Source organism: Spermophilus citellus, assembly GCF_964194105.1.
Source record: "Spermophilus citellus genome assembly, chromosome: 2".
Taxonomy (NCBI): domain Eukaryota; kingdom Metazoa; phylum Chordata; class Mammalia; order Rodentia; family Sciuridae; genus Spermophilus; species Spermophilus citellus.
Window position 1 is genome coordinate 77,951,403 of NC_138183.1, and position 27,539 is coordinate 77,978,941.

General features: G+C 38.2%; 1 protein-coding gene across 4 annotated transcripts in view; it reads left to right on the top strand.

The window, feature by feature from the left end:
• The window catches only part of PCSK5 (proprotein convertase subtilisin/kexin type 5), a 450,277-nt gene that overhangs the window by 111,733 nt on the left and 311,005 nt on the right, over positions 1-27,539 (top strand). For all 4 annotated transcript variants that reach the window (XM_081278894.1, XM_081278895.1, XM_081278896.1 and 1 more), the window contains exons 4-5: positions 24,404-24,547; positions 27,078-27,154. In XM_081278894.1, coding sequence (XP_081135020.1) covers positions 24,404-24,547; positions 27,078-27,154 — 221 coding nt within the window. The remainder of the gene's footprint in view (positions 1-24,403; positions 24,548-27,077; positions 27,155-27,539) is intronic.

The window sequence follows — 27,539 nt, forward strand, 5'->3', positions numbered from 1 at the left end:
TTAATAAGAAAAACACTGGCAATTAGATTTGCTAGTGTAGGGTGAAACTGACTTTTCTTGCTCATTACACTTCAGGGTCTGGAGAAAACTCGCAGGGTCGAAAAGGCAATCTTCTCTGTAGGTTCCTTTATTGAGTGGCCAATCAAACATATTATGCAATCTTTTATCTTTTCTGAAGTCTCTACTATGCACCACTGTAGAAGAAAGCTGGGGCGTTTTATTGGCAAAATGTTTCATTTTCCTTCCAAGCAACTTTGTAGATTTTACACTAACATACATCTTCAAAGCAAAGATGTCAGGTAGACTCAGATCATTATTTTTACTCAGTCTGGAAGGAATAATATTAAAGGAGTCTTTTAGTTGCAATCTGAATTGATTTTGCTGATTGTCAGAGTTTTGAGATTGTTTTTCTTTGTGCTGTGAGTACATTTGGTTTTCTGTGGCTGCATCACCGTAATAGCATATCACACTCTTTACTGTGGGGGGGGGGGGTTGTTTTTCCATTGGAAATTTTTTTGTTTTTAATTTTTTATTTGAAATGTGAAAATGTTCTTTGTTTTATTTTTTAATTTTAAATGGCAATAGGTCTGGAACCTCAATTTTTCTCTAACTTGCCCTTTAAATGCTGGAGTTTATTGTTTGATACCTATAAAAGCCTCTATTCAGAATGAAGTTTCGGGGATCATTGAATAAAAAGTCAGCTCAATAATAGCAAAATTGCAAAGAACTGAGGTGATAAATGCAATAACAATTCTCTTTTAAGGTCATCGACGGTATCTTTTTTAAAACTTTCTTTTATAGGTAATATCGTGACTTCTGATTATATTGTGAGCCTTATTTGCCAATTTTCTTATTATTCTTTTACCCCATTCTGAACACAAACTTTGTGAAGGTAGGCCATGTTTTCTCATTCCCTGATGCAGTCTCATCATTAGGTGTTGGTTGAAAAATAAAACTCACAAAAACATACACAAATGACTAAATAAATGTGTTTTAAAAAATTTTATTAGTTCTTTTCATATGTGTATGAAAGTAGAGTATATTTCGACATATTTGCACAAGCATGGAGTATATATTATTTTAATTAGGATCCTAGTCTTGGGTTGTGCATGATGTGGAGATTCATTGTGATATATTCATATACACAGGACAGTTGTAAATAGGTGTTTTGAAAGTTAACAGATGTAGCGCATACTCAGAAATCGAGTCAGTAACCCCATAAATCTAGAGAGACGCTAATTCAAAAAACTTGGAAAGACCCATTGGAAGTTCCATTTCCTCTTTATTTTTGTATATAACCTAAATGTAATAATCAATCTGTTTGGTTTTTTTTTTTTTTTTTTTTGCTCTTTAAGGGTGGCTACTTGAGTGTCTTTTTATGAAAGAAAAACTAAGGAAACCACTATTAAATGCTTAAGACCATGTTGAGTATGACCAGGTTGAACTGTGTTCTACTAGGGAGGTTGGGATGGTTCTTAGTCTTGGGAAGGACAGGGCTCTCAGATCATCACATGAGCATCACTAGAACACACACTACCTCACTGTGGTGTGTACTTGATTGATCCTTTCTTCCTCTGCTATCCCTCCGTGTCCACTTCTTAAGCATGATACCTTGTGACTTGGCTCTGATTTAAAATAACCTTTGAGAGCACCTCATCTATCAGTTGCTATTAGTTTGAGAGGCTGATTTCGTGAACTTCAAATGGCCTTTATTCAGAAGTTTCATGGAGACCCAGAAAGTTGTACAGCATTCAATAAGAATTTGATAGAAATTAAAATGTAAACCTGTGTGTATTATTTTTCTCTTTCTTTGTCTCTCTTTTGGACTGTTCATTTATCCATCCATTCATCCATCCATCCATCTTTGTGAGATGATAATTATGTTGTCAAACCTTGACTGCAGAATGATTGAAGGTTTGGAAAGATGGTATATAGGCATATTCTTGTTCTTCATTGTTGATTTAATGGAAATATAGATTGTTTCTTTACTTAAAAATTGCTGCCTCTGACATTATTTTCCATAAGAATATTGTCACTAGTGAAGTAATATACATGAATGATATTAGTCGTATTCAGATATTTCCAAATGATGTTCAAAGGTCCCTTCTTCAACCTTTGAAGTGTCTCCAGCATTAGAAAAGGTTATTATCAAATTTAACCCCTATCTCTCAACATGCACAAAAATCAAAGTGGATCAAAGATCTGGGAAGCACACCAGAAACCCTGCACCTGCCTGAGGAAAATGTAGTCCCAACACTCCACCCTATAGGCTTAGGAAATGATTTTCGTAACAAGATTCTGAAAGTACAAGAAGTAAAATCAAAAATCAATAAATGGGAGGGAATAAAACTAAAAATCTTCTTCATCGTGAAGAAAGCAATAAAGAACATGAAGAGAAAGCCTACAGAATGGGAGAAAATCTTTGCCACATGCACCTCAGACAGAGCATAATTCTCTAGGATATATAAAGAACTCAAAAACTTAACACCAAAAACAAACAAACAAACAAACAAATAACACAATCAATAAATGGGAAAGGAACTAAACAGGCACTTCCCAAAAGAAGAAATATGAACAGTCAACAAATACATCAAAAATGTTGAACATCTCTAGCCATTAGAGAATGCAAATTAAAACTACATTGAGATTTTATCTCACTCCAGTCATAATGGCAATTATCAAGAATACAAGTAATGATAAATTTTGGTGAGGATGTGAGTAAAAGGGTGCACTCGTACATTGTTGGTATGACTGCAAATTGGTGAAACCACTATGGAAAGCAGCATGGAGATTCCTGGGAGAGGGGGAGACTAGGAATGGAACCACCACTTGACTGAGTTATCCCACTCCATGGTTTATACCCAAAGGACTTAAAATCAACATACTGCAGTGGTGTAAGCCACATCAATGTTTATAGCAGCTCGATTCCAATAGGTAAACTATGAAATCAACCTAGATGCCCTTCATCAGATGAATGGATTAAAAATGTGGTACATAGATACAATGGAATATTACTCAGCCTTAAATAAGAATAATTTATGGCATTTTCAGGTAAATGGATGGAACTAGAGGATATCATGCCAAGTGAAATAAGCCAGTTCCCTGAAACCAAAAGCCAAATGTTTTCTCTGATTAGTGAATGCTGATCCATAGTGGGGCAGGGGGATAGGGAAGAATGAAGGAACTTTGGTTGTGTAGAGGGGAGTCAGGGGAGGGGTGGGATTGTGGGGATGGGAAGGAAGGTAGAATGAGATGACATTATAACCCTATATACCTGTATGATTATACTACTGGAGTGACTCTGCACCATGTACAGCCAGAGCAATGAGAAGTTGTGCTCCATCTGTGTACAATATGTCAAAAGCATTCTACTGTAAAATAAATAAATTAACAAATAAATAAATGTGATATAAATACACAATGGAATATTACTCAGCCATAAAGAAGAACAAAAATATGGCATTTGCCGGTAAATGGATGGAACTGGAGAATATGTGCTAAGCCAGTCTCCCAAAACCAAAGGCAGAATTTTTTCTCTGATATGTAGAGGCAACCTAGAATAAGGGGTAGGTGGATAGAAGTTCAGTGGACTAGACAAAGGAAAATGAAGGGAAGGAAGAGGGATAAGAAAAGGAAAGATACAACTTTCCTGTGTACATGTATGAATACGCCACAACCACAAGAAATTCATTTAAACAAATAATAATAACTATGGGTAAATGGCAGAAAGATCAATAGAGAGTGGGTAGCAGGGGGTAGGGAGAGGGGATGGGAAGGAGAGGTACTGGGGTCTGAATTACAATAAGATCTATTCAATGCTCCTATAATTATGTCAAAGTGGATTCTACTGTTATGTGTAACTAAAAAAAAAAAAACAATTAAAAAAAAAGAAAAGAAGGAAGAAAAAGGTTGTTTTCTATCATTGTGGTATAAAAATTCTTTTGTGACTTTGAAAACAATAAAAGTAGTAGGACTTTTGAGTTATGAAACCAGTTGGTTGTGCTTTTCCAGAACATAGTGCATTCTGCTCATTTTAAAGAAAGGAAAACATTCTCCATTCTATTAGCACCAGTTCAGAGCCCTTGGTGAATAAACAAAGCAGGAGTTTCTGAGCAAATTTATGCAGAGGGAACCAAGAGGATGAAGAGTTCTGTGCAAGCAGAATTTTGTAAACAACATAAATGAAGATATTACATATTAGAAAAGAATGAGGGTTGCTTCCTGTTAATGTTCCTATAATTATTAAAATAATGCAACTCCATTGCTTCTAAAATGCATTTTCATGAGCTTCAGCATAGGAATTGTTTGGTGGCTTATAGGCACGTAAGGAAAACATTTTAATTGAGATCATCCCTAAGCAGGCACCATTTACTAATTTACCAGTTGCACTATTTACGGAGAGAGTGGTGTATTAAGAAATATCTGGCTCTTGATTCATAGCCAAGAAGAAACTCATTTGATAAACTAAGTTTCTCTTCAACTCACAGAAGAATTTGCTGCACAACTATAAGGAAAGACAATATTCAAATTGAGCCATTTACAGAAAACCAAAGAGTTGAGAAATGTTTATTTCATCATCATGCCCTGTGTTCTTCCAAAGAAAATAGATTCCTGTACCCCTCAGCTCCTCTCCTGCCGGAAGAAATATCTCACAGGGCTGTAATAGGGTAATAACTCACCTGCACCATGTCGCATCTCTTCTGATTTCATTTTTTTTTTTTTTTTTTAGTACCAGGGATTGAACCCAGGGAGGCTTAACCACTGAGACATATCCCCAGCAGGGCCCCTTCCTTTTTAAATAATTTTGAGACAGGGTCTTGTTAAGTTGCTTAAGGCCTCATGAAGTTGCTGCGGCTGATTTTGAACATGCAATCCTCCTGCCTCAACCTCCTGAGCTGCTGGAATTCTAGGTGTGCATCACCACATCCGCCTCTTCTGACTTTTTATGCCAACCGTATTGAACACTATTAGTGGCACATAGAATAATCAACACTCCCAAATTAATGTCATCTTCTCTTATGTGATTCTCTTGAAGGCTTTAGTCTCTGCACATTTTCTGTGTTCTTTCATGAATCTTTTCATTGGCAAAGAGAAAAAGCAAGTGCCCTATCATGAGCCAGTGTGCAGAAAATGAAGATTTCTAGATCTTATTTGTACCTTTTCTGTTATATGCATTATTTGTCGACTATGTCAGTCATCCTCTTCTATGCTTTACCTTACTTAGAATTCACTTCTGCCTTTTTTTCTCAAAATTCTTTGTCAGTCAGGGTTCTCCAAAGAAAGAGAGTCAAGACTCTGTGTGTGTGTGTGTGTGTGTGTGTGTGTGTGTGTGTGCGCGCGCGCGCGCGCACCGATAGAAAGATGGCAGAGAGATTGATTTAGCATGAGTGACTGACATGTATTTGTGGAGGCTGAGAAGTTTCCTGGCCTGCTGTCTGCAAGCTGGAGGCCTTAGGAAAGCTATTCCACTGCATATCTGAAAAGCCTGCAAACCACAGGAACCAATGTTGTAAGTCCCAGGCTAAACCTGAAGGCCCAAGAATCAAGCACTGATGTGCAAGGGCATTGAAAGGTGGATGTGCCAGCTCAAACAGAAAGCAAATTCACCTTCGTCTGACTATTATATGGAGGCCTTCAGAGTGTTGGCTGATGCTGTTGGTGAGGGCAGCCCTACTTTGCTCAGTCTGTCTGTTCAAATGCTAATGTCTTCTGGAAACTTCCTCACAGATACACCAAAAAAATAGTATTTACCAGGTGTCGGAACATCCCTTAGCCCAATCAGTTTGACACATAAAATCAACCATCACACCCCTTAAAATAAAAATAAATTCCTGACTTTTTGAGTATTTTTACTATGCACTCTAAATATTTTTTTTAGCAATAAAATATCTTTATTACATTTGATGCTATTAAATACACATTTTTTAAATGTTCTTTGTAAAAAAAAAAGTGAAGTATTCAGGAATCACTTCTACACACTGCATACAACTATTGTCTTGAGGAGAAGCACTTGTATGGTTGTGTTGTGAGCTGAAATAGTAACTTTTTCCATGAAAAAAAGTTTTTACTTGAAAAAAATTACTAGCAGAGAAAATATAGCTTTTTAAGTTTAGGAATTTGATAGACTTTTTTTTTAAGCAAATGAACAATATGGACCTGCGATTTCAAGAAAAATGATAACTGTACAATTTAAAGCAAAATTTGAGTTTTTGAAAATTTTGTTTGTCAATGCTTAAAGACATTTTAAAAAAGGTCAGTGATGGTATTAACAATTTTTTTGATATTGTATAATGTAACATGTCAACATTTGGGATATTTGCATAACTTAATGAGCCAATATTTTTCAAATGATGACTCGTAATGTTACAAAGTAATTTTGGGGTAAAAGATCCACTTAAAATTTAAGATAGACCAACAGATTTTCATGGAAAGATTTAGTAAATATCCATTGATGTTATTTCTGATATCACTAAATCACCAACCTTTAAGAAACTACCACTTGTTGAATTTATGTATAGTGTTAATAAAAAATATAAAAAATTAACTTAAAAGGCTTTTCCAACTACATTTTCATAAGGTCACAATTTCTTCATAATATTTCTCCAAATCAATGTATGTTGACAGATTGATTGAAGAAACAGGAGAATCCATCCATTTGTATTAATTCAGTGTTGAAGAAATTTACAAATACTTCAAACAGTACCCTTCTTCTTACTAAACTTCTTTTTTTTTTTATTGGTTGTTCACAACATTACAAAGCTCTTGACATATCATATTTCATACATTAGATTGAAGTGGGTTATGAACCCCCAATTTTACCCAAAATGCAGATTGCAGAATCACGTCGGTTACACATCCACAATTTTACATAATGCCCTATTAGTAATTGTTGTATTCTGCTACCTTTCCTATCCCCTACTATCCCCCCTCCCCTCACCTCCCATCTTCTCTCTCTACCCCATCTACTGTAATTCATTTCCCTCCATGTTTATTATCCCGTTCCCCTCACGACCTCTTATATGTAATTTTGTATAGCAATGAGGGTCTCCCTTCATTTCCATGCAATTTCCCCTTTCTCTCCCCTTCCCTCCCATCTCATGTCTCTGTTTAATGTTAATCTTTTCTTCCTGCTCTTCCTCCCTGCTCTGTTCATAGTTGCTCTCATTATATCAAAGAAGACATTTGGTATTTGTTTTTTAGGGATTGGCTAGCTTCACTAAGCATAATCTGCTCTAGTGCCATCCATTTCCCTGCAAATTCTATGATTTTGTCATTTTTTATTGCTGCATAGTACTCCATTGTGTATAGATGCCACATTTTTTTTTTATCCATTCATCTATTGAAGGGCATCTGGGTTGGTTCCACAGTCTAGCTATTGTGAATTGTGCTGCTATGAACATCGATGAGGCAGTATCCCTGTAGCATGCTCTTTTAAGGTCTTCAGGGAATAGTCCGAGAAGGGCAATAGCAGGGTCAAATGGTGTTCCATTCCCATCTTTCCCAGGAATCTCCAAACTGCTTTCCAAATTGGCTGCACCAATTTGCAGTCCCACCAGCAATGTACAAGTGTACCATTTTCTCCACATCCTCTCCAGCACTTGTTGTTGTTTGACTTCATAGTGGCTCAATCTTACTGGCGTGAGATGGTATCTTAGGGTGGTTTTGATTTGCATTTCTCTGACTGCTAGAGATGGTGAGCATTTTTTCATGTACTTGTTGATTGATTGTATGTCCTCCTCTGAGAAGTGTCTGTTCAGGTCCTTGGCCCATTTGTTGATTGGGTTATTTGTTATCTTATTGTCTAATTTTTTGAGTTCTTTGTATACTCTGGATATTAGGGCTCTATCTGAAGTGTGAGGAGTAAAAATTTGTTCCCAGGATTTAGACTCCCTATTTACCTCTCTTATTGTTTCTCTTGCTGAGAAAAAACTTTTCAGTTTAAGTAAGTCCCATTTGTTGATTCTAGTTATTAACTCTTGTGCTATGGGTGTCCTATTAAGGAATTTGGAGCCCGACCCCACAATATGTAGATCGGAGCCAACTTTTTCTTCTATCAGACGCAGAGTCTCTGATTTGATATCAAGCTCCTTGATCCATTTTGAGTTAACTTTTGTGCATGGCGAGAGAAAGGGATTCAGTTTCATTTTGTTGCATATGGATTTCCAGTTTTCCCAACACCATTTGTTGAAGATGCTATCCTTCCTCCATTGCATGCTTTTAGCACCTTTATCAAATATAAGATAGTTGTAACTTTGTGGATTAGTATCTGTGTCCTCTATTCTATACCATTGGTCCACCTGCCTGTTTTGGTACCAGTACCATGCTGTTTTTGTCACTATTGCTCTGTAATATAGTTTGAAATCTGGTATCGCTATACCGCCTGATTCACACTTCCTGCTTAGAATTGTTTTGCTATTCTGGATCTTTTATTTTTCCATATGAATTTCATGATTGCTTTATCTATTTCTACAAGAAATGCCGTTGGGATTTTGATTGGCATTGCATTAAACCTATAGAGAACTCTTGGTAATATCGCCATTTTGATAATGTTAGTTCTGCCTATCCATGAACAAGGTATATTTTTCCATCTTCTAAGATCTTCTTCTACTTCTCTCTTTAGGGTTCTGTAGTTTTCATTGTATAAATCTTTCACCTCTTTTGTTACGTTGATTCCCAAGTATTTTATTTTTTTTGAGGATATTGTGAATGGAGTGTTTTTCCTCATTTCCATTTCAGAAGTTTTGTCGCTGATATACAGAAATGCCTTTGATTTATGCATGTTGATTTTATATCCTGCCACTTTGCTGAATTCATTTATTAGTTCTAGTAGTTTCTTTGTAGACCCTTTTGGGTCTGCTAGGTATAGAATCATGTCATCTGCAAATAGTGATAATTTAAGTTCTTCTTTTCCTATTTTTATGCCTTTAATTTCTTTCGTCTGTCTAATTGCTCTGGCCAGTGTTTCGAGAACTATATTGAATAGAAGTGGTGATAGAGGGCATCCCTGTCTTGTTCCAGATTTTAGAGGGAATGCCTTTAACTTTTGTCCATTCAGAATGATGCTAGCCTGAGGCTTAGCATAGATAGCTTTTACAATGTCAAGGTAAGTTCCTGTTATCCCTAGTTTTTCTAATGTTTTGAACATAAAGGGATGCTGTACTTTGTCGAATGCTTTCTCTGCATGTATCGAGATGATCATATGGTTCTTATCGTTAAGTCTATTGATGTGGTGAATAACATTTATTGATTTCCGTATGTTGAACCATCCTTGCATCCCAGGGATGAATCCTACTTGATCATGGTGCACAATTTTTTTGATGTGTTTTTGTATTCGATTCGCCAGAATTTTATTGAGGATTTTTGCATCTAGGTTCATTAGAGATATTGGTCTGTAGTTTTTTTTCTTTGAGGTGTCTTTGTCTGGTTTCGGAATCAGGGTGATGTTGGCCTCATAGAATGAATTTGGAAGAGGTCCCTCTTTTTCTATTTCCTGAAATAACTTGAAAAGTATTGGTATTAATTCTTCTTTAAAGGTTTTGTAAAACTCCGCTGTATACCCATCCGGTCCTGGGCTTTTCTTGGTTGGTAGTCTTTTGATGGCTTCTTCAATTTCATCCATTGATATTGGTCTATTCAAATTGTGTATCCTCCTGACTCAGTCTGGGCAAATCATATGACTTAAGAAATTTATCGATGTCTTCACTATCTTCTATTTTATTGGAATATAGGTTTTCAAAATAATTTCTAATTGTCTTCTGTATTTCTGTAGCATCTGTTGTGATATTTCCTTTTTCATCCCGTATGTTAGTAATTTGAGTTCTCTCTCTTCTTCTCTTCGTTAGCATGGAAAAAGGTCTGTCAATCTTATTTATTTTTTTGAAGAACCAACTTTTAGTTTTGTTAATTTTTTCAATAGTTTCTTTTGTTTCAATTTCATTGATTTCCGCTCTGATTTTAATTATTTCTTGCCTTCTGCTACATTTGCTGTTGTTTTGCTCTTCCTTTTCTAGGGCTTTGAGATGAAGTGTGAGCTCATTTATTTGTTGTTTTTTTCTTTTTTTGAGGAATGACCACCAGGCGATGAATTTTCCTCTTAAAACTGATTTCATTGTGTCCCATAGATTCCGATATGTTGTGTCTGTATTTTCATTTATCTCTAAGAATTTTTTGATTTCCTCCTTTATGTCTTCTGTAACCCATTGATCATTCAGTAACATATTGTTCATTTTCCATGTGATGTAGGATTTTTCCTTCCTTCTTTTATCATTGATTTCCAGTTTCATTCCATTATGATCAGATAAAATGCAAGGTATTATCTCCACCCCTTTATATTTACTGAGGGTTGCCCTATGGCATAATATATGGTCTATTTTTGAGAAGGATCCATGTGCTGCTGAGAAAAAAGTATATCCATTTGATGATGGTTGATAAATTCTATATATGTCAATTAAGTCTAGGTTATTGATTGTGATATTGAGTTCTATAGTTTCTTTATTCAACTTTTGTTTGGAGGATCTGTCCAATGGTGAGAGAGGTGTGTTGAAGTCACCCATAATTATTGTGTTGTGGTCTATTTGATTCTTGAACTTGAGGAGAATTTCTTTTATGAATGTCGCAGCACCATTATTTGGTGCATAAATATTGATAATTGATATGTCTTGTTGGTGAATGGTTCCTTTTAACAGTATATAATGTCCTTCTTTATCCCTTTTGATTAACTTAGTCTTGAAGTCGATTTTATTCGATATGAGGATGGCCACCCCTGCTTGCTTACGAGGACCGTGTGCGTGGTATATTTTTCCCATCCTTTCACCTTCAGCCTGTGTATGTCTTTTCCAATCAGATGTGTCTCCTGGAGGCAGCATATTGTTGGATTTGTTTTTTTAATCCATGATACCAGCCTATGTCGCTTTATTGGAGAGTTTAAGCCATTAACATTCAGAGTTACTATTGATATATGGTTTGTACTTCCATCCATGTTTAATTATTTATCCTTTTTAAAAAAAATTTAGTTTGTTTCTCCATGATTATCTTTCCCCTCGCCCTCTGTCTTTACCGAGGCACTTCCTACTGATGGTTTTGGTTATTGTTTTTCATTTCTTCCTCGTGTAGTGTTTTGCTCAAAATGCTTTGCAATGCTGGTTTTCTGGCTGCAAATTCTTTTAACTTTTGTTTATCATGAAAGACTTTTATTTCGTTGTCACACCTGAAGCTTAATTTTGCTGGATACAGAATTCTTGGTTGGCATCCATTGTCTTTCAGTGTTTGAAATACATTGTTCCATGACCTTCTTGCTTTCAGTGTCTGTGATGAAAAATCCATTGTTAACCTTATTGGTTTACCCCTGAATGTAATCTGTCTCCTTTCTCTTGTAGCTTTTAATATTTTCTCTTTGTTCTGTATATTGGATATCTTCATAACAATGTGTCTTGGCATTGGTCTACTGTGATTTTGTGTGCTCGGTGTCCTGTATGCATCTTCAATTTGTATATCTGTTTCCTTTTTTATTTCTGGAAAGTTTTCTGTAATTATTTCATTCAGCAGGTTACTCATTGCCTTGGTTTGAATCTCTGTACCTTCTTCTATCCCAATGACTCGTAAGTTTGTTTTTTTTATGTTATCCCATAACTCTTGGATGTTTTTCTCGTGATTTTTTACCAGCCTTTCTGAGTTGGCTAGACTCTTTTCAAGATGATATATTTTGTCTTCATTATCTGACGTTCTGGCTTCTACTTGCTCCACTCTGTTAGTGATACTCTCAATTGAGTTTTTAATTTGGTTTATCGTTTCCTTCATTTCTAGAATTATTGTTTGATTATTTTTTATAATCTCTATCTCCTGATAGAGATGCTTAACTTCTTCTTTTATCTGTTTATGTAATTCATTCTCAATGTTTTCTTTCGCTGCTTGAATTTGCTGTCTTGTATCCTCTTTAAGGTTCCATTCCATCTGTCTAAGGTGTTCCTTGAGTTCTTTATATGACCATTTTTCTGATGACTCTAGGTCCTCCTGAATATTTAGGCTGTCCTGCATTGTTTGTACTCCTTTTCTTCCTTTCTTTTGGAAGCTGCTCATGTTACTTCTTGTTCTGTTTGACTGCTGAGTTACTGTTTACTCCTATAAATTTATTTGATGCTTGGGAGGAAAGGTATTAGAAGGGAAGGGGTGAAGTCACTAAAGAGAATGAGAGTAAGCAGGTAGAATTCAACGAAGGGGGGATAAGATAATTGAAAAGAAATGAAAAGACAAAAGAAGAAAAAAATAGGAAATAAAAAAAGCAAAAAAAAAGTTTTTTTTAAAAAAATAGTAAAAAAAATTAAAATTAAAATTAGAAGAAAAAAAATTTAAAAAAATTGTAAAAAAAAATTTAAAAAAACAAGAAAGAAAAATGAAAATGAAAGAAAAACCCAAATCAAAAAAAGAGAAAAGAAAAAAAGAAAGAAAAAACTAATAAATGCAGTCTGAGTTTGATTAACTTCTCTTCCAGTAGGTGGCGCTGTGCCCACCAGGTCAAGTTTCTCCTGTCAGTACGCGGGAACCAATCACTGTGCAGCAGCTCCTCCCAGACTGGGCGAGTCTCCAATCCTGAGTGCCTAGGGCCTCCTCTTGTGTCTAGTCACTTCCCTCTTTTCCTCTAGCCAGGCCCCTCTCAGGGTGCTGCTCACCACAATACTGGCTACACGCCAGGTCTGCTGCTCCTGGGAGCCCTGTTTTCATGAACGACTGGGCACACTCTTCCAGTTTGCCATTCCCTCAGACCCTAAGTTTGTAGAGCTTGGGGCTGAGAATCCTCAGCAAATTTTACTTGCCCTCCGGTAGCCACGCCCCTGGTAGCTGGTGCAAGAGACCTCAGTTGTCAGCCCTGGTGGGAGCGGTAGTTCCGCGCCGCGGGTCCCGTGTCACCTCTGATTCTCTCGGTCTGGCTATCGTGCTCATGGGAGAGCTGGGAGGGGCCCTTAAGGGAGAGCTGGGAGGGACCCTTAAGGTTTCCCCGATGTGTGGAGAGGAAGGCTAGGGAATTACACACCTGTAGCCGCAGGTTTCAATGAAGTTATCTCCTCCGCTGCAGTCTGATGACGTCAGTTCTCTGCCATGGTGGTGTCTCTTGCAAATGGCGACAGTTCGTTTCCCTTTGCCGGGCGACCAATGCAACGGGTGGGTCCTTACTGTCTCTCCCAAGCCCTGTTTCAAACCTGTGGCCACTACCTATGAAGGCTTGGTAGGCATTTACCTCCGTAGGATGAGAAGGGCTGACCAGTTGTTTCAGCCAGATGGATTAGTGCTGAGTCACAGCTGTTTGTCTGCGGGAAGCAGGCGAACGGGAGCTTGAATTCAGCCGATCCGGGCTCAGTGTGTGTTCTCGTTGATTGCTTTAAGTGATATTAGCAGCCTGGGCTGCTGTCTGCTCCTGCCGGCTGCTTCTCCCACCACTCGTCTCCAAGGTCGTCTGCCTTCTCCGCTCGGGACTGGACGCGAACAGACCACGCGAAGGGGGCCAGGGACACGGGATCACTCTTGGGAGCCGGTCACTCTAAATATTTTAAAAAATATTTTTGTTTATTCTTTTTAGTTTTACATGACAGTAGAATGTATTTTGACATATCATATGTACGTGGAGTATAACTTCCAATTCTTGTGGTTGTACTTGATGTGGAATCACACTAGTCGTGTATTCATATAGCATCATATGAAAGTTATATCAATTCATTGTCATTATTCTACTGTCTTTCCCATTCCTATCCCCTCTTCCTTTCCCTTATTCCCCCCTGTGCAATCTGGTGAATCTCTACTCCCCACCTCCCTGCCTATTGTGCGTGAGTCAGTATCACCATATCAGAAAGAACATTCCATCTCTGGTTTGGGGGAATTGGCTTATTTTACTTAGCATGATAGTCTCCAGTTTCATCCATTTACCTACAAATTCCATGATTTCATTCTTTTTTTTCTATGGATGGTTGTTTTAGTAAGCTTTTTCACTCCTGTGACTAAAAGACTTGACCAGAAAACTGTAAAGGAGAAAAGATTTATTTAGGGGGCTCAGAGTTAGAGGTCTTAGTCCATAGAAGTCCGACTCCATTTCTCAAGGCTGACCATCATGGTGAGAGAGTGTGACAGCAGGAAGAAACTCACATCATGACCAGAAAGCAGAGAGAGTCAAAGTTTCCATTCTCCAGATACAAAATATATACCCCAAAGCCACGCCCCCACTAAACCACTTCCTCCAGCCACACCCCACCTCTTCAGTTACAACTCCCCCTGTCAGGGGATTAATTCATCAATTAGGTTAAGGCTATAACCCAGTCATTTCTCCTCCAAACATTTTTGCATTGTCTCATATGTGAGCTTTGGGGACACTTCCAAACATAACACTGAGTAATATCCCATTGTGTATAGGTACCACATTTTCTTTATCCATTCATCTGTCAGAGGGCACCTAGGTTGATTCCATAGCTTAGCTACTGTTGGGATTGGCTATGATCATTGATCTAGCTATGTCACTTTAGTATGCTGATTTCAAGTCCTTTGGGTATATGCCAAGGAGAGGGATAACTGGGCCAAATGATGGTTCCATTCCAAGTTTTCTGAGGAAATTCCATACTGCTTTCCAGAGTAGTTGCGCCAATTTGCAGCCCCACCAACAATGTGTGAGTGTACCTTTTCCCCCACGTCCTTGCCAAAATTTATTGTTACTTGTATTCTTGGTAATTGCCATTCTGACTGGAGTGAGATGAAATCTTAGTGTACTTTTAATTTGTATTTCGGTAATTGCTAAAGATGTTGAACATTTTTTCATATACTTTTGACCATTCATATTTCTTCTTTTGTGAATGTCTATTCAGTTCCTTTACCAATTTATTGATTGAGATATTTATTTCTGTGTGTGTGTTAAGTTTTGTGACTTCTTTATATAACCTGGAGACTTAATGCTCTATCTGAGGTACAGGTGGCAAAGATTTTCTCCCATTCTGTAGGCTCTCAGTTCATGTTCTTGATGATTTCCTTTCTGTTCATGTTCTTGATGATTTCCTTTGCTGTGAAGAAGCTTTTTAGTTTGATACAACCCATTTATTGATTCTTGATTTCACTTGAGTTGAGTTTTATGCAGCTTAAGAAATAGGGGTTTAATTTCATATTGCTGCATATGGATTTCCAGTTTTCCCAGCACCATTTGTTGAAGAGGCTATCTTTTCTTCAATGTATGTTTATGGCACCTTTGTCTAGTATGAGATAACTGTATTTATGTGGGTTTGTCTCTGTTTCTTCTATTCTGTACCATTGGTCTTTCTGTCTGTTTTGGTGCCAATACCATGCCATTTTTATTACAATAGCTCTGCAGTATAATTTAATGTCTGGTATTGTGATGCCTCCTGCTTCACTTTTCTTGCTGAAGGTTACTTTAGCTATTCTGGGTCTCTTATTTTTTTAAATAAATATCATGACTGGTTTTTTTATTTCTATGAAGAATGTCATTGGAATTTTATTAGGAATTGCATTAAACCTGTATAACACTTTTGGTAGTATGGCCATTTTGACAATATTAATTCTGCCTATCCAGTAGCAGGGGAGACCTTTCCATCTTCTAAGTTCTTGAATTTCTTTAAAATTGTGTTCTGTAGTTTCAAAGTGTTCTGTAGTTCTCATTATAGAGGTCTTTCCCCTCTTTTGTTAGATTGATTCCCAAATATTTATTTTCTTTGAGGCTCTTATCAATGGAATAGTTTCAGTTGATTTCTAATATCTCTTTCAGTTGATTCTTCACTGATATGTTGGAATGCAATTGGTTTATGGGTGTTAATTTTATATCCTGCTCCTTTGCTGAATTCATTTATGAGATTTGAAGATGTATAACCTAGGCTCCATTCCAAGTGCCTTTTAATTTCACTGGGAAGATAATACACATGTCTAGTCAGAGATTACTGATGTGAGAATTGTTAAGAGGTGAGCAAAAATGCACTGGACTTGAAATGTCCTGCTGAATTCAGGGGATTTGAGTATATGCTTTAGTATCACATATTTGATACCTTTAAGGGTCCCCATGGCCTTTCTTCCCCACATGTTCGGCCAGCATTTCTCTTCTAGATAAGCTGCATCAACTTGATGGACTGTTTTCTCTTACCTTTCCGGATCACTTTGCTTCTCTCAAACTGATAATTTCACATGTTGCTTACTTTTGGCTGTGTGGGAAGCACTCCCTATGTGCCTCTCTGTCTTATTTCTTTGTGTTTTTCTCAATTTCCACGTCACCTCTTTCACTCTGCACCCTCCAGCAATACTGTTTTAGTCTACTTTTTTGTTGCTGTGACCAAAAGTCCTGACAAAAACAATTTTAAAAAAGAAAATTTTTTTGTGGGGGAGGCTCATGGTTTCAGAGGTCTTAATCCATAGATGGCTGACTTCATTCCTAAGAGTTTAAGGCCAGGTATAACATCATGGTGAAAAGGTGTGGTAGAGGGAAGCAGCTCAAGAAATCACACCCCAAAGCAGAGAGAGCTGTACTTAACAAGGCCAAAATATATCCTCCCAAAGCACACCCCTTGGCCCCACCTCCCCCAGCCACACCCTACCTGCCTATAGTCACCAGTTAATCCCTGGTGACTAGGGGGATTAATGCACTGATTGGGTTAAAGCTCTCATAATCCAATTATTTCACCTCTACACTTTCTTGCATTGTCTCACACAGGAGCTTTTGGTGGATTCCACCTATCTAAACCATATCGAGTACTGATTTTTTATTTTTTTTTTTTTTAGTTCTGTTGACTCTCAGTCTGTCTTTGATTAGTGCATACCTTTTCCAGGATAGAACATAGCCTCTTCTTCCCTCACTTGCCATTTTTTGAGTCGAGTCATATTTGGGGATTTAGGTTCAATGCTGTGTTCTCTCAGCCTTCTCACACTTCCCTCTGATTAGGTTCCATATTACTAAAGTACCCTGACAACCCCCATTATAATGCCTGGCATGTGCTTTTATAATAGCTTGTTTGTATGTAACATGGGCTAGACTTCGAGTTCTTGACAACATGAACAGTGTTCGTGGCAAGTCGAGTGACCTGCATGTGGTGAGAAGGAAAGATTACAGTAGCGAAGGATGCAGAGGTTTCAAACTCAGATAGCCAAAACTTGACTCTGTTGTTGTACCTGAGGTATTTGATAATAATGTGAACTTGGTAGGTGCAGAAGGCTATACATGTACAAGGTAAGTTTGTTCTTAGTGCCAAACAATGCCCCCTAAATTTTAGAGATGCTAGTTACCCATTAGTGTCATGGCCAGGTGAAAAAACTGAAACCAGTTATCTAAACACTGATATGAGACATGTAAAGATTCTTTAAAGGAGATAGACATATTTGTTGGTTTATCATGTTGGCTTATTGGTTCTGTTAAGTACCTTTCAGAATGCAAGTTTCTAATTCAAGAGGGGTCAGATTTTGAAAGATTCAGAGGATCACAAAATGGAAACGTCCATTTAACTCAATCTAAAAACCATCCGGCTATCCTTTGCCAGCTTCACATTAATTTCTTGATCCTCAATTAAAGTAGAGTTTGGGAACTGCATTTATTCTGTTTTCTTGTATATAAGCATATCATGTATACCACAGCCTCGTTCTCCCAATACCCACTACTTTTTGATGTTTCCTTGGTTTTATGTGGGACAAGCTAAACTTCTTATAACTTGAGAAATGATCCTTTGTCAAAACTTACTGTAGCTGGCCATGGTGGCACCCGCCTGTAATCCCAGTGGCTCAGGAGGCTGAGCTAGGAGGATTGCGAGTTCAAAGCCAGCCTCAGCAAAAGTGAGGCATTAAATAACTCAGTGAGACCCTATCTCTAAATAAATAAAATACAAAAAGGGCTGGGGATGTGGCTCAGTGGTTAGGTTCCCCTGAGTTCAATCCCCAGTACCAAACAAACAAACAAACCAACAAACCTGTATTATAGTAGGTGGGAACCATGCTTCTAGCAGAACTGAAATACTATGTCAGTATATGGGGTAAAACAGGATGATTGGTGGGAGGCACCAATCTTGACATCAAAGGCAATTGGAACTGTTCTTTCTTTGTGTACCCCAACCCTGTTTTCCATCCCCCAACCTAGCTCAAGACCCCGAACATTAAGGTCATTCCTGCTATCTTTCACAAACAGATCAATTGCCCTTTCAAGTTTGTCTAATGTAACTCTCCAGACAATGAGGAAAGCCATCTTGTTCTTTTACAATAAACTATCTCTCCTCTTTATTTTATTTTATTTTTCAGCTAAGGTTTTTCTCCCTAAATTATGATGACTCCCATGCACGTGCTGTCATCAGCCACAGCACGATCACACCAACAGCAGTTATTTGTTTTGTACATTGTCTTCTCTCGTCTTCATGACTATTCTCTTGTTCAAAGGACAGATCAGTTTTAGGATTTTAGGATTTTTGGAGCTGGAAAGAAGTAGAGGTGGAATGAAAACTCTCCTCTGCCTGCTTCCCTTAGCTCACATCCTCAGCTGCTCTGTTGGAGTTGGTGTTGTTGAAACATACTAGCCTCCCTTGGAATTTCTGCATAATCCACAAATTGAACAATTATCTTTGGATCTGTTTTGGTCAGGGCATTTTTGTGATTTGAAGTCTACCAAACTGGCCTGTAGAGGTAGTAGTAAAAAACTTAGACCCTAACCAAGCTTAGTATAGATTATCATGCACCTGCTACAGTTTTGGAGACCCAGGGTCTCTGCTCCATACACCTGATGGAGAGCCCACTCAGCTAGGACCTTCCTCACAAAGATTCAGAAGCTTCACAAAGGTTTAGGTGAACTTGAGAAAGAAAGATTTAAGAATGACTTTTGCAAATAAATATGAGAAGGAGTGAAATAATTGTCTGAAAACACAAAGGGAGTGCTAAGCTTAGGTGCTTCCCAGTGATTCCCAAGTACTGGGAAGCAGATGTCAGATCTCATCAGAAATGGAGCAGAACTAACCCATAGAGGGCAGCTTCCAGGGCTATGAAGGTCCCACCTTCTAACAGCTCATGGAAGATTTGTGTTGCACATTAAGGAATTGTGTGATTGTGTTGGTTTACAACTAGTCATGATGTGAGTATTTATACCGTGGTAGTTGGTAAACAGTGCAAATGGGGGCTATTTTTTTAAAAAAATATATTTTTAGTTGTAGATGGACATAATACCTTTATTTTGTTTATTTAGATGTTTTTGTTTTTGTTTTTGTTTTAATGTGGTTTTGAGGATTGAATCCAATGTCTCAGGCATGCTGGGCAAGTGCTCTACCACTGAGCCACAACCCCAGCCCAGGAGCTATTTTTTTAAGACTAGATGTACTGGGCTGGGGATGTGGCTCAAGCGGTAGCGTGCTCGCCTGGCATGCGTGCAGCCCGGGTTCGATCCTCAGCACCACATACCAACAAAGATGTTGTGTCCGCCGAGAACTAAAAAATAAATATTAAAAATCTCTCTCTCTCTCTCTCTCTCTCTCTCTCTCTCTCTCTCTCTCTCTCCTCTCTCTTAAAAAAAAAGACTAGATGTACTAACATATCATTGGTCATTGAATAAATAAGTGAACTTTATGTTATTGGAAGTAGTCATATAAAAACTTAGCATTTCCTAAGAGAGATGTAGTACCAAAAAAAAAAAAAAAAGAATAAGGAAAATGAAGAAGATCTCTAAGGTCTTATCTGACTATATTCTACTCTATCCCTCGAATGCACTGTCATCCTGCTAAAGCCAGTGAGATTTCAGCTTTTTGATTACCGGAGATGTGTTCTCCGAAGTTCACTCCTTATCCCATCATTTGAATGTTTGACCCTGCTCTAAGCCCTTTCTGTTTCATTTTTTTGCCTAAGACTTTCCATAGTCCTGTGCCCTGGTGTCAGATGGCTTGAGTCTGAATTCCAGTTCCACTATTGACCATGCATTTGAATTCCAGAACATTACATACATTGATTAAGTCTCATTTGCTTTATCTGCTGAAAGCATATAATGAAAACACCTCTTTCAAATGGTTGTCCTAAGTCTTCAATGGTGCTATCCACATACACTGATTAGTGAAATGCTTGGCCATGGTAAGGACCTAGTAGACATTAGTTATATTTTCACATATTTAGAAGCCCAGGCCACTGCAGTTATGTTAATAATTAATATCAATTCTATTTTCTACATCTCTTAAGATCCAAATTTTATGAAAATTTTCAAATATATATGTATATATTTTTACTGAATTGACTTGTTCTGTTTCTTAATTTGTATTTGGAACAGATTTTTGTGCATGTAGTTCTATTTTCTTACTAATATTGCATAGTCAGGGATGCAGTCTTATGAGCTACTGTATAATAATGAACAGCAGATGTTTTCAAAGTTAGCAGATACTGACAGCATACAAATGGCAGTTTGAGGGCCAGAGGTGTACAGCTCAGTGGTACAGTGTTTGCATAGCATGTACAAGGCCCTGAGTTTGATCTACAGCACCCCTTCATCCTGCCACCCCCGCCAAAGGGCTGTTCTTTGGAAGCCCTCAGACTTCAGAACTTATGGAAGTTGAAAAAGAATGATGTTGAATATTTTCCCCTCCCCTTAGTCTAAAGAAAACCATAGCAAGAACATAACAGGTGTTTAATAAACTGTTCTTTCATTGAGCAAACACTGTAGAATGTTTATGAAGACATGAGAGATGTGGACTCGCCCATAGTCATTTATAAGCAGAATAGCTCGTAACCCTGGTAGGGAAAAAGCCAGTTTCTTAAAATTACAGAATCAGCTCTTTAAAATTGCATTCCTAAAAGGCATAAAAGCTTTTATGGGTAAGAAAGTGGGAGACCTTGGTGACAGCCATTGTTTCTGCAGGATATTTTGTTTTTTACTCCCAATGTTGTTTCTAAATACTTCATCTTCTAGGCATAGATCATTATTGAAATATAGCACATTATTCAGAATTGAAGGTGCATACATTTACTATATTTATCTTGCATGTCCTGTAGACATACATATTTTTTTTCCATTGTCAATGTTCTGAAGTTCCTGAGTGGCCCCTATGGGGCTGCATAGATGGTGACACAGTTTCAGCTGCCAGTCTTTAGTTCCAACCCCAGCAGACATTTCTCAATGTGGTTGACCATGGATGAGGGAATCGTGGTCCATATGTGTTTCATCTACCTTTGGGTGGCTGCCATCACATGGATTCCTGGCAAGTGAATAAGGTTCAGTTTAAAGACCGTTTTAATCAGACAGTAGAGGAAATGATGAATTCACTCCTGTCTTTGGTCAGTTTTGAGAGACATCAGTATTTTCCATAGTCTTTCCTCTCTACATATCTTGGGTACATGAAACAACATTAGAAACACATTTGGAAGCCTGGAGCACTGGAAATGTGTTAAAAGTCTAAGGTTCTGCTGGGTGCAATGGCATATACCTATAATCCTAGCAACTCAGAAGGCTGAGGCAGGAGGGTCGCAAGTTCAAGGTCAGCCTTAGCAACTTAATGAGACTTTGTCTCAAAATAAAATAAAAAATAAATAGGACTGAGGGTGTAACTGTGGTAGAGCTACCCTGAGTTCAATCTTAGCACCAAAAATCAAACAAATTTCACCTTGAGCATTTACGTGTTCTGATTTAAGTGTCCTCAGATGTATTACTTATTTGCAAGAAGCACTCTAGGCTTTGATTAACTCTTTACCTTTGATATTTGGGCCACCTGCTGTATAAGATCATCTAAATGAATTTTTCCATGAGATATTTCCTCTCCTTCACCTCCCACTAATACCATGGTGGTGGATTTGTTAAAAAAAAAAAAAAAGTGGTACCAGAATATTTAATGGTAAAATCAGATTTAATAAGAGCAGAGGTGGAAAAAGGAAAACTAGTTGCTTCACTTTTAACACACGTTTTCCATAGACACTGGCTTTCTTCTGTTTTCATAATTACAATTTCAGGCAGCATCCCTCCACTCCAGGACGGTTATCGCATTTGTGGGCTACCCGTTTCCTGTGCATTTCCTTCCTCCAGCCCACCTCTTGGCCACATTAACATTACTCCTTGTCACAATCGATAGCACAGGTGGTCTCAGTAGGTTTTGAAAAGAAAATGAAATGGAAACCTGTCAAGGTTGCTTTGTGTTAAATTAAAATATTTGGTGAGGAAAGGCCACACTCTTGGCCAGAGTCAGACTTCTGAAAAAAGTAGGTATTTCAGAAATTGACACCATTGTTTATGATCATTCTGTTAACAGAACCTTAGGGGGCTGGGTGTTTCTGAAGAGGTAAAAGCAGTCAGTGTAATGGCAGCTTTGGGCTTGGAAGTAAAGTTGAGAATATGCCCTCTTTTCTGATCTATAATTAACCAGTATTTTGAAAATCCTAGATTAGACTTAGTTTTATTCAGTCAGGGAGACAGAATTCACACACCATCAATAGTTCTTTGGAATTTAGCTAGAAGAAGTTGAATTGTGTAGAGCAGTGTGCATGCATGCATGTATGTATGCATGGGCACACATGTGTGTTCCTAAGGTCAAAGAAGAGGAAAAGATAAAATAGCCAAAGAAGGCTTTGTGAAAGGAGGTGGGTCCAGAGTTGTGTCCAGAAAATTGAAGGAAGGAAGGGAAAGGAATTCAGATCAGTAAAGTAGATAGCAAAGCATATATGTACAGGGCTTCATGTGTCAGGATCAGAAGTGAGGATATAAGAAAACATGCCAATTTTCATAAAAATATAAGTCCTATTCCCTATGAAATTGATGTCTGTCTTGAATGCGTGGGTACCCTGTTTCTGTAGAATGAATCTTTTATTCTATTCAAATGTGTTAATAGCATTCAATAAGACTCTGTCTTATTTAGTGAACAAAATCATGTCCAAGACCACTGGAGGCATCTGTCACTGGTTAGCATTCGATTTGCTTGGAAGAGGTTTGGAAAGAAAGGAGCTTCTCTTGGGGGTTTACCTAGAATCAAAGCCCAGTCATGGCCAACAAAGCCCTCAGTGATCCAGCCTTGCCTCCCTTTCTAGGCTGCATTCTTCTGCACCGTTCTTTCCAGAAATAATCACCTTGTTTCTCACTAAGCGCGAGATAACAGTTTTTCACTGCCTACAGGATGCCTGCCCCCAGGTTCTTGGGCAGACTACCTCTTTCTCATTAGTCTTGTCTCCACTCGAATTTCACTTTCTCAGAGACTGAAATCCTTTTTCTGACCATCCCACCTGAAGAAGTATACTGAGACCCCTAATCATTCACCGCAATAGCACCCTCTTTAAGTACGGAAAAACCAAGATCACTTATTTGCTCCTTTATTTTCTGTGTTCTGCCCTTTAGGCCAAGGACCTCAGTCAGGTACCTTGTTCAAAGCTGTACGGCCTGGTAGTAGGCACTCAATAAAGTGTGTGTTAAATGGATCAGTGGCAGTCGGGTCTCTGTTGTGCTTACAGCATAGAAAGCTTGGCATTCTTTGCCATCCCTAAATGCTGAACTGTTTGTTACAGGAGGAGAGGAGTGAATGGCTACAGGCCTGGGGTGGCTGGTGTTGCCATGGCATCATAGAGCAGCACATTTCTTTTCCTTAATTCCTCTCTGGAGCCTTAAGAACCTGGAAAGCAGCACCACTCAGAGGGGATATTTCAGAGAGATGGTCTTTAAAGGAACAATGGTGTGGGTTGGACAGTTGCTAGTAAATCATATCAGGAAAAGCTGCTGGCTTAATTTCCTTTTCAGTATGGATGTACGTTGTAGCCATTGCAGAATGACATTTCTGCACATAATGAACCAAGGTTCCATGTTTTACAGCCTACTCCTTGAAACCTTCACATGCATTTTCTTGTGTAGAGCACTTTTCTGGACTTTGCACTATTTTTTTCCCCTTCTTAAAGTATTACTGATTGAGTCTATTTATCCTAATACATTATGGTAGAGCAGCCGTTGTTAATTTAGTGAAAGAAGTTTGGAAAACCTGTTATTTTTTCTCATTCATGGGTTTCTCATAGTAGCACATCTCTGGCTAACTGTACAAAAGACACCTGTGTGAGTTCCAGTGCGGCTGAATTGGCTCCTAGGTGCCTGGCTAAGTATAAAAGTATATGTTCTTCAGTTACCTGGTTTGGGTTTATAAATGAAATTTTACAATGACTATGACTCATTAATACATGCTAACAGTAAATGATATCTTCCTTATGACGTTTTTGAGATGTACTTTATTTTTATGTTTTTCCAAAGGATTTATGGTACCAGAACAGATCGCAGCTGGTGGCAGATTCTTACTTGCCTTTCCCACATCTCTCTTTCCCATCTTCCCCTGTTATTATGCTGGGGGTCCTGCTTCTGTGCTACCAGGCAATCTATCATATTGCTATTAATTTAATGTGTTGTCTTAACAAATGGGTAATTCCCCTGTCTCCTCACTATTTAGTAATCTGCCATGTCTTCTTCTTTCTTCAGCACTGCAGTGACAACACACACCCCTGCCAATCAGATATGAATATTGAAGGAGCCTGGAAGAGAGGATACACAGGAAAGAACATCGTGGTGACCATCCTGGACGATGGCATTGAGAGAACCCATCCTGATCTGATGCAAAACTATGTGAGTGTTTGCTGCGGTCGGAAGTCTCCCCTCCTTGGAAGGAGGAGGACCCATGTTAGGATTATCAGAAAGGGGGATTGCTACTGAACAATGTAACAACAGATACAATAGGCTCTGTGTTTTACTTCTTTCTTGTAAAAAGTGAGCTCTTAAAGTACAGGAAGCGTGAGATAACAGTTTTTCACTTTTGGGTGCCCTTGATACTGTGACCTACAAAAAGAAAGTAATCAGGGAGCAGAAACTCCACCACCAACACCATCTGCTACCAGCAACACCTGCTCTTCTCAACCATTCAGCCAACCAGCCAGGTGACATCTTTTGTTTCTTTTATGGGAAAAAAAAAGTAGACTTAGAATTATTCTCAAGTCATTTTGCTGGTACCTTTCTTTCGCTCCTCTACTGTTTTTTTGCTTTTAAGCTTTTTAGTTGTAAATGGACACAATACCTTTATTTTATTTATTTTTATGTGGTGCTACAGATCAAACCCATTGCCTCACAGGTGCTAGGCAAATACTCTACCACTGAGCCACAATCACAGCCCCTCTGCCTCTCCTCTTTTAAGGATAGTAGTGATTAGCCTCCCAGTAGTCTGTAGGAATCGTCAATCTCCCTTCTTAGGAAGGAACTGCAGATTCATTTAGTTCTCCTTTGAACAAAAAGAGATGAGTGACAGCAGGCTATCCTCACCCTGCATTCAAGCCACCTCCATAGCACAGAATTTTGAAGCTTAAGAGGAACTGCAGTTTAATCTCCTCATTTGATGGGTAAAGAAATTGAGGCATAAAGACTGAAGGGAGTAGTCCAAGGTCAGATATAGAATCAGAACTATGGCTGCCTATGCTTCAGCAGAGATGTCTTTCTCGTCACATGCACGGAGGATTTTGCTGTGTGCTGCTGTTCCCCCCCTACAGACATCTACTTTTGATTATATATGAAAAGCCTTCACTTAATGTGATTGCAATCTTTACCTTTTTTCTTATTTTCCCCTGAAAAAAAATTCTCTAAAATTACCTGTATAATTAACAGTGCTGGTTCCCTCTGAGTTCTTATGTTGGAGCTGGAGGGGAGTAGGGAAAACATACTAGAGGAGGTATCAGAAGACCTGGGTTCCAGTTTTTGTTTGGTTCATTCAAAAACAAGGTAGAAATTAACCTGTTTGAGTCCTCTGTTCTCTTATAGCTAAAATTGTTATATTGGAGTCAGTGCAGAATCCTTCATGTTTTCATGGCCACAAAGAGTTACAGGGCCCCCTTTGTACAGGAAGCAGAAGCTTACCAGCTTTACACGTAATATATTTTCCTGAATTCCCTCAAACATTTCAAGTTCTGTGCACTAAAAGTTATTTCAGAAACATGAGCCTTTTGATAAATACAGAAAATAAAGATTTTGGAAACATTGAAATTAGGAATCATAAGGCATAAGGAAATTTCAAACGTCTTAAAGTAAGCTGTCTATGGTGGTATAAATTTGAACAATGGTAATGATCCAGTAAATTCTTTATAGTATCTGGAAACTTTTCATGAGTATTTTTTTAAATATGTTTTATGGATGTTGGTGGACCTTTGTTTTATTTATTTATTTATATGTGGTGCTGAGGATCGAACTCAGTGCCTCACACATGCTAGGCAAGTGTTCTACCACTGAGCCACAACCCCATCCCTTTCATAAGTATTTTTTAGAAAATATTTTTTAGCTATAGATGGATGCAAAATCTTTATTTTGTTTATTCATTTTTATGTGGTGCTGAAGATCGAACCCAGTGCCTCACATGTGTGAGGCAAGCACTCTGCCACTGAACCACAACCCCAACCCCATCATAAGTATTTTTAAAAGTAAACAAATCTAACTTCAGTTTTGGAGGTTCTGTATCCTCATTTTGTAACCTCAGCATAAGAAAACTTTATTCATCATTTTGGTTGGTCCAAAAGCCCTTGAGTATTAGTAAAGTCTGAATTACAGGCTTCATTTTTTATAGGAGATACAATATCTGAATGCAGACAGATGTTTAATAGGGGTCCCAAGGTACTTAATGGAATAAATATCTAATATTGATTTTTAGTTGGCTTGCCAATTATATATGAATAATTTTTGCCTTCTAAAATCCTTAATTATGATAAAGAAGTTAACAGGTTCAAAAATGCAAGTAAGGAATAGGGAGTGAATCTGGAGAATAAATCACTTTGCTTCCGGGTATTTGAGGAGTACTTAGTGGAAAAGGACATGTTTGAAACACACACATTTCATGACCTGGGTCATTCCAGGTGCACTGGGAAAAGTGATGGCATAATGAAGCAGGATCTCCTTGGTCTGTTTTGAACACTTCTTCACCATGAGGGGGAAAATGCAGCATTGATAATTACTAAACCAGCAGACCCTCCCTAAGGCATCCTGACACCAGTGAACCATGAGTTATTAGTTAACCTAATTACTCTCTAGCAGAAATGTGTTTCAGATTGCGGGAGCCCGTAGGTCACTGGCTAATTAATGACTGTCCATTTCTTTTCTCTCGCTCTCTCCTCCATGGCCATAGGATGCTCTGGCAAGTTGTGATGTGAATGGGAATGACTTGGACCCAATGCCTCGTTACGACGCAAGCAATGAGAACAAGTAAGGCTCAAGTCAAGGGCGGTGGCAGGAGTTAGCTTTTCTGCTCATGCTAAGGGAAGTATGTTCTTGAAAGGCTTGGTAACCAATGGGCCTAATTTACGGCAAAATGAAAAGGTGTCTTTTCAGCAAAGTTTCTGAGTAATAAAAAGGAGAGGTTCACAAATTAAGAAAGGTTGCAGAGAGAACCCTCAGCATTTCCATATCTTGAAAATTGAATTGGAGGACATCACCCTCACCGTCCTCACCCCATTTGTTTAAAGATAGTGGTGCTAATGGGAGAGGCAAAAGTACCCCCAAAGAGAGTTACTTGATTCTCTTAAATTCAACAAATTTGATGGGCTGCTACATTTGAGGCCGCTATCGGGGGCTTTATTATTTTGTTTCT